Source organism: Vitis vinifera, chromosome 8 (genome assembly GCF_030704535.1).
Source record: "Vitis vinifera cultivar Pinot Noir 40024 chromosome 8, ASM3070453v1".
Classification (NCBI taxonomy): Eukaryota; Viridiplantae; Streptophyta; class Magnoliopsida; order Vitales; family Vitaceae; genus Vitis; species Vitis vinifera.
Genome location: NC_081812.1, coordinates 514,800 through 525,870, shown reverse-complemented (window position 1 = coordinate 525,870; position 11,071 = coordinate 514,800). Strand labels below are relative to the sequence as shown.

At 34.9% G+C, this 11,071-nt stretch overlaps 1 protein-coding gene across 3 annotated transcripts; it reads right to left on the bottom strand.

Moving 5' to 3' along the window:
* Positions 1-2,455: 2,455 nt before the first annotated feature.
* On the bottom strand, positions 2,456-10,329 carry LOC104879961 (uncharacterized). Of its 3 annotated transcripts, none has more exons than XM_010654814.3 (11): positions 9,989-10,329; positions 9,591-9,834; positions 7,170-7,212; positions 7,040-7,066; positions 6,774-6,852; positions 6,564-6,609; positions 6,370-6,468; positions 5,623-5,691; positions 5,168-5,483; positions 4,787-4,920; positions 2,456-3,647 (listed from the first exon to the last, which is right to left on the bottom strand). In XM_010654814.3, the coding sequence occupies exons 1-11, from the start codon at positions 9,994-9,996 to the stop codon at positions 2,538-2,540; spliced, it is 2,175 nt and encodes a 724-aa protein (XP_010653116.1). In that variant the 5' UTR covers positions 9,997-10,329; the 3' UTR covers positions 2,456-2,537. The 3 variants fall into 3 exon arrangements, with proteins under 3 accessions (XP_010653116.1, XP_010653115.1, XP_010653117.1); XM_010654813.3 differs by having other exon boundaries at positions 7,019-7,066; positions 9,989-10,328; XM_010654815.3 differs by lacking the exons at positions 9,591-9,834; positions 9,989-10,329 and adding an exon at positions 9,332-9,533 and having other exon boundaries at positions 7,019-7,066.
* Positions 10,330-11,071: the final 742 nt, after the last annotated feature.

Below are 11,071 nucleotides of genomic sequence, written 5' to 3'. Positions count from 1 at the left end.
CAGTAAGTTATGCATACACGGGAGAAAAATGGGATCAAAATAATATTATTTTCTCTTTTCAAGTGGCCTCCATAAGAAATGATGAAGATCTTAAACCACGAAATGTGGAAGAATGCCGACATAGAAATGATTGGCCAAAATGGAAAGAAGTTACACAGGCAAAGTTAAACTCATTAACAAAATAAGAAGTTTTTGGATCTGTAGTCCAAACACCTGAAGATGTAAAGTCTATTGGGTACAAATGGATATTTGTACGAAAACGCAATGAGAATAATTAGATCATAAGATATAAAGTGCGATTAGTAGCACAAGGTTTCTCGTAGAAACCTGGTATTAACTATGAGGAAACATTCTCTCCCGTCATGGGCGCAATCACATATAATTTCTTAATTAGTTTGGCAGTCCCAGAATGATTAGATATGCGTCTCATGAACATTTTTACAACATATTTATATGGATCCATGGATAATGATATATACATGAAAATCCCTGAAGGATTTAAATTGCCTAAATCAAATTGTACAAAGCCCCATAGCATGTACTCAATCAAGTTACAACGATCCTTATATGGATTAAAGCAATCTGGATGCATGTGGTACAATTGCCTTAGCAAATACTTGCTAAAAGAAGGGTATGTGAATAACCCTATATGCACATGCATCTTCATTAAGAAATCAGAAACCAAATTTGCAATTATTACAATGTATGTTGATGACTTAAATCTTATTGGAACTCCCGAAGAGCTCACAAGAACAACAAATTACTTGAAAAAGGAATTTTAGATGAAAAATCTTGGAAAAACAAAATTTTATCTCAGCCTGTAAATCAAGCATTTTCAAAATGGAGTTTTAGTACATCAATCAACATACATTAAGAAAGTTTTGAAGTGTTTTTATATGAATAAAGTGCATCTTTTAAGTTCTCCAATGGTTGTCCGATCACTTGATGTGAAAAATGACTCATTTCGTCCTTGCGAAAAAGGATAAAGAATTACTTGGTCCTAAAGTACCATATCTTAGTGCTATGGGTGCACTTATATATCTTACCAATTGTATACGTCCAAACATTCTTTTTCTATCAATTTATTAGCAAGATATAGTTCTACTCCAACTCGAAGACATTGGAATGGTATCAAACATTGCGTTATCTTTGCGGAACTACTAGTATGGGTCTATTTTACTCAAGGGAGTCAAAGCAACAATTGATTGGATATGTAGATGCAAAATATCTTTAAGATCTATATAAAGCAAGTTGTGAGTGTGTATAACTAAGGTTAATGATCCAACATATTCAAGAAACATGTGGACTACCTTCCATCAGAGGCAATGCAACCAAGTTACATGAAAATAATGTTGCTTGCATTACACAAATTAAAGGAGGATTCATAAAAGGTGACAAAACTAAGCATATTTCCCATAAATTCGTCTATACTCATGAGCTCCAAAAGAAAGGTGAGACCGATGTTTAATAGATTCGGTCATGCGATAATCTAGTAGATCTATTCACAAAGGCGTTACCTTCGATCGCATTGAAAAAGTTAAGGTATGACTTTGGAATCGAAGATTGAGAGATCTACCATTTGAAATGTTAAAGATATCATAATCATGTTTACATGAGGGGGAGAATGATAAAATGGATATACTACACTCTTTTTTCCTTCGTTCAGGTTTTGTCCCATTGGGTTTTACTGGCAAGGTTTTTAACAAGGCGGTTATAGTAATCCAAAATAATATTGTACTCTTTTTCCTTCACTAGGGTTTTTCCCATAGAGTTTTTCCTAGTAAGGTTTTAATGAGGCATATTCTTATGATCATCCAAAGGGGAGTGTTATAAAATATGAGATTTTGTACCACTATGGTAACTTGTGGATAATCATCCATAAATATATTGTGTAACTCCCTATAAAAGGGAGAGACCCCTAATGAATTTCAATAGAGTTTTCCCGGGCATTCTATTCTCTCCTTACATTCTAATTTCTCTTTCTTTCTTTCTTCTCCTTTCACTTTATAATTTTACAACAATATAATTATAATTTGATATTTTTCCTTAAAAATCTAAAAAAGAGAATAAATAAAATAAATATTGTTATATAAGATAATATAATTTATAAGTAATATAAAAATGATAAATCACTTAAATTATTGGAGCCTAATCCTTAATTGAATTCAATTTTAAAAAATTTAACGAGTTCTCATCCGAGTAGTCGGGTTGGTAGGGCAAACCCGACAAGCCTACCCGTAATCTGTTTGAGAAGCAACTGAAATCCAGTCCTAATCTATTTGGGAAGGACAAGAGGGTAAAAGCTACCAATTGTCATCCATACCCTGTCAAAAGACTAAAAAAATTTATGGCAGTCATAATAGGATAACGTGAAAAATAGCATGCCCTAAGTGTTGGAATAAAAAGAAAGAATACTGGTTTGGCAATGCAAAACTATAGCTGTACAGGGACAACGTAAAACAAAACTCTTCACTGATTTAACTCTGAAAGTCTCTATGTTTTGTCCTGAAAATGTGAATCCTGTACATATAAATTCCTTACAACTGAAGAGCCAAATCAGTAGGCTTACTATCTAACAAGGATCGCTGTTGAGAACTGTGTGAAGGTTGGGGGCTTGGCTCTGCTCGGTGGGCACGCATAGAAGCCCTATCATAGCTCCTTTTGTCAGAAAAGTGCCCCTCAGCAGTTGAACCTCGCTGCATTCCTGCCTGTCCTGAGGAATTCATCTGACTGAGCTGTGATCTCAAGAAGGGCAGATCAAAAATGAACTGAGAAACCAGTGGTTTGGGTTGGTTCAGTCCTGAGACCAGGCCTGCCTGAGCTGAGCTGGTGAATTTGGGTGTTGGTGCAGCTGTTGCTGGATCTTCATTACTTATATACTGCAAGCCCGAGTCATGAAGGGAACCAATGGTGTGACTAGAAGCTGGTGTCTCCTTGGTTTGTAGAGGCCATGAAGGTGGTGCCAAAGTGTTGACTGTCTTCAAAGTAAACTTCTCAAACATATTTGATTGTGAAGGCTCTGAAGATAACACCAATGGCTGCACTTGGTGATCCAACTTGCCTGTGTCCACCAATATTGGTCTCGACTTACTGCCAGTGTTCATCGTTCTATCAAATGAGGGATTCAAATCTCCAGCACAAGTGGAAGAATATGAAGCCAACTGAATCTCAGTGCTTTGATTCTGATGAACCATGTTACCTCCAAGAACAGCAGGAAAATTCACCCTGTTGCTGCTGTGGTCTTTCCCCCTACCACCATTACAGGTGATCTTTGCACCACCGTTGGGAGCTACTTCTCCCCCAGTGCCACTATTGGCCATTGTGACATCCCTATCAGCCCTTACTCCTTCGTCAGCAACAGTCAAGTGAATTCCACCACTGGAGCTTTTAAGGACATGAGTAGCAGGCCCTTGAATGTGGTACAGGGGATACTCAGATCTTGTAGCGTTTTTTATATCAAGAATACCAGCTGCAGGATTTTCACATTTTGGAGCCTGAAACCAATGATTTGAGCTTGGAGTTGGACGATTGGGTTCATTGGGCCACCATCCCTGTAATTTCTTCTTGGCAACCATTTGGGCTACTAGTCCAAGATCTTTAACAAACATCATCAAGCTTTCAGTGTAACCAATATCACACTGATTCACCTACAAAAATCAGACAATCTGATCAGTACCGTCACAGTAGAAATTTCATGGCAACAGTAAGTAAAGAATATAGGTGTAATATTCAATGCAACAAAATCATGAGGTCTTCCAATCATTTCATAAGTCATCCATACACACATAAAGCAAACAGGAAACCAAATGAGCACTTGCATGAGGCTATTTTTTTGGATACAATCCCAAATCACAGAAGGAGAAATATGACAGGTCAAATTCACCAAACCATCAGTTTTTTTCTAAAAAATAGTCTTGAAAGACCAAAAAAGGTTTTGCAGTTGCAGAAATAAACCCACTCCATCAAGGCTAGGAACCATCAAGAGGAAGACAAAGTAGAGGGAATGAGAATGATCTGTAGAATCATTTTCATAGAATATTGTAGTGCCTCACAAGATATCATTATCAAGAGAACGGTCGAATAAATCTACTAGATGGAATTTACAACATGGTAGGCCCAACCAGCAGGCATTCATTCTATGTAAGACCCAACTGAACATTGATGGAAATATGATTTTAGGTTTCATGGTATCAACTTAAGATTTTAAGCTGATTGCCTATGTAATGCAATCATCCTCCAAAAGTTACAAACCAGCCAAGAAGACAGAAAAGCGCCCAATATAATAATAACAAAGCAGCATTTGTAAGTACTACATCATGACTGAATAGAATTTACTTCTGAAGAAGGCAGCAGCCAAACAATTTTCTTTTCCCAGTAAAGTAGATAACTTTATCAGAAAATATAGACACTGCAAGAGAGGATAAGAGTTAAGAATACTCCAAAATGCATGAAAATAGAAGAATGAAAAGGAGAATATTCATGGTGTTCACAGCCAAAATAGAGATGATAGAAAATCGACAGAGGTCCATTGCCCACTGTACTCCAATGTTGATATCAAGGCATTCAGCACAAGTTTGAAAAAGATACACTTGCCTTGTCACATAAATTCATCCAAACAATGGGTCATGGTGGTCCATGAAAAACCTGATTTTCAGGCAGTTACGGGCTTTGAATCATCAGCCTCACTCATCTCCATGCATGATATCAACTCTTACAAGAGTATTGCACATCTAAAAAAACAAACTAAACAGCACCAAGTTCAGACACGTATATGAGTGTTGCTTACATGCAAAAGTGGTTTCGGTTTGCTATAAGTAGTTGAAACAATCAATTCACTCTCATCAAGGAAGGACGTCGAGGCTCTATATGCACAACGCTGTTCTGTTTCAGAAAAATTAGATCTTCTACCATCTCCAGAACCTGGTCAGTGGAGAAGGGAAAATGAGTGAGCAATGTCTTGAACTTCAACTTCAGAATAAAATGTAGATGTTACGTATGTGGAATCAATTCAAGAAAGTTCGTGGAAGTTCAAAGAAAATGCAAAACAAAGCTCCAATTGGTGGAGCAAGACAAGGTTGTAGGAATACAACTTCAGTTTAACCTTCTGGAAACAAAATTTCATGAATTTCTAGATTTAGAAAGTTATAGATCAGTTTTCACTATTTACCAGAAAGAATTTCAGGATCTCCAGTCTCAAAATGCGTAGCTGTATCAGAGCACCCAGGGTTTACTCGGATGGTTCTCCTGAGACTTGATGAACCACTTGAAGAACGAGTGCCTTTCGATGACCCGTCATAAGCCATACTCCTAGACCTCACATTTGTCATGGGTTTAGGAGGCGAGCTAAAATTTGAACCTCTGGCATCACCCTGGGGCCTTCGACCAGGTCTTCGTCGTGATGCAGAGAATTCCAATTCAAAGTTTCTAGGATCAGTTTTTAGAACATGAAAAACCTTCTTAGAAAGTTCTTGCAGGGCACGAGCCTGTAAAGAAAACATAATTTGATATTCTGTTAATAGAGAAAATCTAGATTTTTTCAGTGCTAAAAATCTTACTTCAACCAAGACACCAGGAATTTGTAATATCCTGCTTCCAAATTTAGCCGAGATTTGTCAGTCATACCTGTCTGAAATAAATGGTAGCTGAGGAATTAAAATGCATTGCATTGCTGGATATCAAAAATACATCATGCTGCATAATAATCCAAAAATAATCAGTCAGATAACAATCCAGATATCTCATATCTTAAAAAGACAAGAAAAGATTTTCCTATCTCCAACAGCCGAAAATTTAGCATTATGCTCCGGTTTAATTGATCCAGATTGTTTAATTTGCTGGTCATTTTAGTATATTCTATTACACAGTCATCATATATAACTTTGATTAAAAAGCAGAAACTGTAATATAATAATATAAGGGAATATGAGAAATGTAGAAGGCAGTACTTCCAGAAGCTAGGAAATCTAGAACCATCCTCCTGCATGAATGGATAGATAGACAAAACCAGGATGTTGACCATGGACTGGATTATGAATTACTTTAGTTTTTCCACTGTGGTGTGTACTGTAGACCACACGATATAAGCCCTTCCTTTTGATAAATGCACAGAATTTTCCTTAATAACAGACTTTGACACAAGATCACCTAGTTTTTCTGAAATTACCAATTTATGTACAACGAGAAAAGGATATTCAGCATGCTGTTTGCAGATCACTCACATACATGACATCCACATACTTTCAAGAATATAACTATCAAACAGGTTAGTTTTTGCACATCCACCAGTAGTGGTGGTGCTGTGTTCTGAAGGTGAAAGACAAAGTCATAATTAGAACTAAAAACAAGGAGTAAATTTGAGAACAGACCAACCTCAAATTGTTCAAGGTTCTTGTACATTCCTTCATGAAGTTTAGCCCTCATGGTACCAAAATCCATGGGCTCTTTAATAATTTCATAGTAATCCTCGACCTTATTGAAGACAAAATTTCATTCAGTATTGTGGGTGAGAAAGGAATAAAACATATGTGGCATGAAAATGGTGAAATCAATGGCTAAATACAAACCTCTTCAGGGTCAACTGGTTCTGCAAATATTTCATGTGTATCTCTCCTGAAATTAATAAGGAACAATCAAAAATTAAGAAAGAATTCTAATGATAAATTTACCTTACAAATACTTTTTATACATCACTTATGTCATCCACTTTTTCACTTACTTTCATACATGACACCGACTCACCTAAAATATGCCAAAAAATACAGCTTAATTCTCACCTTTGTAATGTGTCAAGGATAAGCTCAAGTATATGCTTTTCTGGCAACCATTCTGAAGATGACACAATCGATGATTGACCTGATAAAAGCAGTAAGCCAGTAACTAAGTTACAAATAAAAATGCTTTTTTTTTTTATCAGATGTGAAAATGCTTATTTTCATCATTGAAATTTTAAAGTGGCAGATTGAAATGTTAAAGAGGCAGATTTACAATTTGCAACTTTAGTGTAAGAAAAGAGGCTAACCATCTTCACGTTTTGGGCTACCTTTGGCCTGAAAAACTGATAGTTGATCTGATACAAGAAAGAAACAGAATTCAGAGTTACATCATGGCATCATTTGACAACTTAAAACAATTAACTTACAATCACATTTACTACGAAGGAAAAGGCTCACCACTATTGATTGGATGATCCTCATCAACTGGACTTTTGCTCTCCTGCACAGGGATTGAAAAGGGATCATGTAACCAAAACTCACACACAAATAAGGCTTAAAATCACTGACATAGGCCCTTGAGCAAAAACTAAAAACAAGCTCATATTTATCACTCCCTTGCAACAATCATGAATGACTATGGCTCTGTATATGTATATCAATGCATGTACTTCCTATAAACAAACTCTAACTAGATTAGCTCCTCCTGTGTGAATTGTGATCAATAACCACCGTCACAATGCAAACATTTAAACATAATGGTCTCGGCAGAATTCCAAATCTGTCTTAAGAATGACCTCCATCTGAGTCAGGAAGGCCATAATCTTTGTTAACAAAATGTCAATGGCCAATTTCCCTTTTACTGGAATATGTTCATTGTCATTTTACTCTTGTTGACCATTTAAATGACTATCACTTAGCCTTTTTTTTTCTGATAGGTAAACAAAGCAAATATATTAAAAGCGAAAACTATCACTTAGCCATTTTCCTTTGACTAAATCAATTTTTGGCACCAATGCATTAGCTATCAGGCCATTCTAAAATAATATGAACCACATGAATAACAAGGCAAACCTGAACATTTTTGGTGGGATGCATATCAAGACAATTTGAAAGCAAAAATAAGGTAATTCATACTAGCATCTTATGCTTTGGTGAGAATCCCAGGAGGGGTATACTGGCCTTATTGATCACACAATCATATGGCCATCCAAATGATATTCCCCAAAATGTGCTTCACCTTGGGAAGTCCAGTTTGTCAGGAATCACATGAAAGCACTGGGAAAACAGTCAGGATGATCCTCAAAACAATAAGCTTCACCAGCCAGTCTCAAAACTTGTTACTTGGAGGTTGTCATTTATTTGATATTTTATAATTCCTCTTAGCTTCCTATTCTTATACTTGATTGTTTGTGCACTCTCATGGATTTTTCCCTTCTCGGTCAAAATCCAATTATTAGAGCAAGTAGTAGCTTTAAAACATAAACTTTGGAAAAGAGATCAGATATTCTGGATGATCCTTATGTTAGTGGTAATGCCTCTCTAGTTCAGGTGACTATTACAACAACTTCCAAGTCTAATGGAAATGAATCTAATAACTGCAACTCCTAAAAGTAAAAAACAAAAAAAAAAAAGAAAATTGACATGCTTCTTCAGTCTAACTTGAACACTTAATGTCAGCATCTCATAGAAGCTGAAATAAGATGACTAACAATGGAATAGAACAAAAATAAAAATAAAAACAAAATATCTAACAACAGTTATCTTTAAAATCAAAACTAGACAAAAGCAGTGACAATCCGTATACAACAAAACAATTTTCATATGCTGAATGAGAACCAGAGCACATTTCCGAATTAGCCCTTGCCGATATCACAAAAAATATGAACAAGCTCCCCAGAAGAGCATAACTCAGCATAACTATTCCAAATTATAATATATGCACCTTGACTAATTATGATTTGCATAATCAACAAAAATTTCTAATGCCCATAACATTAAAACGCAGAAAATCCCATCTTAAAACCGTACTCCCAAAATCCCCATTAAGTTACAAATCATAAACAAAACAACAAATCCATCCTAACAACAGACTGATCCAAACAAACCAAATTGAAATTTTTTATGACAGTAATAACTACTATATTTATTAAGGGGAAAAAAAAAAAACAAACCAACAACAACCACAAATCTGTTTAGCTATTGCAGTAACAGAAAAAACTGCCACTGAGTTGATTTTAGCAACACCCACAATTTCCAGTATCATAAGGTATAAGTGTGCTTTTCCAAAATGCTTAATCAACTGAAATCTCAAATGCCACATCATCAAAATACAGAGAAACCCATCTTAAAATCCTTAACCCCGAGGGACATTAAGAGAAAATAAATATCAGTAATACAGTAAACTCATCTATGCCAAACAGAGACGGATCTAAATAAACTAAACCCAAAAGTTTCATTATAATAACAACTATTATTATTTGTTAAAAAACAAACAGACAAACAAACCATAAGTAAAACTGTAACAGAAGAAACTGCCACGTCATAAAAAATATTATCAACATTCCCAAATCAAACCACAAAAAAAAAAAAAGAGTAAATCAACAGAAATTATAGTGAACCATAGCATTCGCAAAAACCAGAGTCACTTTGACTGTTTGAATCATCTGAAATCTCCCATAACCGCATCATCCAAACTCGGAGAAACGCATCCTAAAACCCTTAACCCGAAAACCCCATTAAGGCAACAACTAGGAACAATACAATACAGTCATCTCTGATCTAAAAAAAATAAACCCAAAAATTGATGATAACAGTCATTTTTATTTAGTAAAAAAACCAAAGGAAAAATATATACAGAGAAGAAAAAGGAAATCGTACCTGGTTAGCTGTAGTGGTAACAGAAGAAACTGCCACATCTTGAACAGGCCTGAGTTTTCTCTTCTTCCGGGCCCTTGTCCTAGAAGGTGGTCCCAACCCATTGTGCTCCATTGGCATTACCTGTATAGAATTTTGGGAAACATTAACACCACCATCCTTCTCTTTGTGGGCCTTCCATGCATCCAAAGCAGAGATTCTTGGGCTCCTCCTGTGCCCATCTTTCCACATTGACATTTGGGTTTTTCTACACACATTTTTGCAAACCAACAAAACCCCACATTGGTACATGCGTGTTTCATCAAAAAAAAAAAAAACCAAAATAAAACTTCAAGTCATATCTCTACATATACAAATGTGAAGGATAAATCCAAACCCAAAAACCCAAAACGAAAACCCACCTGGACATTCATTCAGATAGCTCTCTCAACAATGCCAATGGAACATAGATGTGAAAAGGGGCTGATGGGACAGTGTTTTAAGTAGCGCTTGAAAGCACAGCTCAGAATGGGTTTCGGTTTCTGAATTTGGAGGATTTGGAAATGGCATTCATGGAAAATTCATCAAACCCTCCAGTTATTATACGGATTTCTACATATCTGAAAGAATCAGCAACAACTGGAGTGGAGATTGTGCCCAAAATTCTACAGAATGCCATTCGTAAAACCCCATTACTGTGGTGATAATGATATTAATATCAAGGCGCAAGGGTTTAAGAAGGTTCAGGTGTGGGGATAAAGCAGATAAAGAAAAAGAAAGCAAGAAATGATTCGCTGCAACATCGATTCAATCACGCGCTCTCTAGGCGCGTGTCACCTCCTGCATATTTTTATTTTTATTTTTTTCTCCTTAAAGGAAAAAATTAAAATGATTGTCCTTCTTTATAATTACATTAATTTTTATAAAATCAAGGTTACTTGTACATAAGGTAAATATAAAAAAAATAGCTTGACGATGAAATAAAGCTAAGGGTCAGGAAAAACATAATTTTTTTGTTGTTTAAATAGAAAATAAAGGCATGAAACAGTTTTGAAAAATAATTTTTTAGAATAGTTTTCAAAAAAAAATTTTTTAATATTTTGTAGAAAAAACACCCCGTTTGAAAACCTGAAATATTTTAAATGTTTTTAATTATATTTTAAAAATAAATTTTATATTTAATATTTTATTTTTAATATTTCTATATATTTATATAATTATTTTTTGAAATAACTTTAAGAAAACAAGTAAAAAAATTAATAATAATAATTGAAATATGTTATGTGAAAGCATCTTATTTTCAGTTGTTTAAGAATATAAAACATAGAACAACTTCTAATTATTAAACATATTTTCTTGTTTTTTTCATGGAAAACAAAAATAAACTATTAAACAGACTCTCAATTTCTAGTTTAAAAAACAAGTAAGACAAACTTAAAAAAATAAATAAATTTGAAAGACAAGTGGTTTTTATAATACTTGATGTAATTTAAGTTATTTTTATA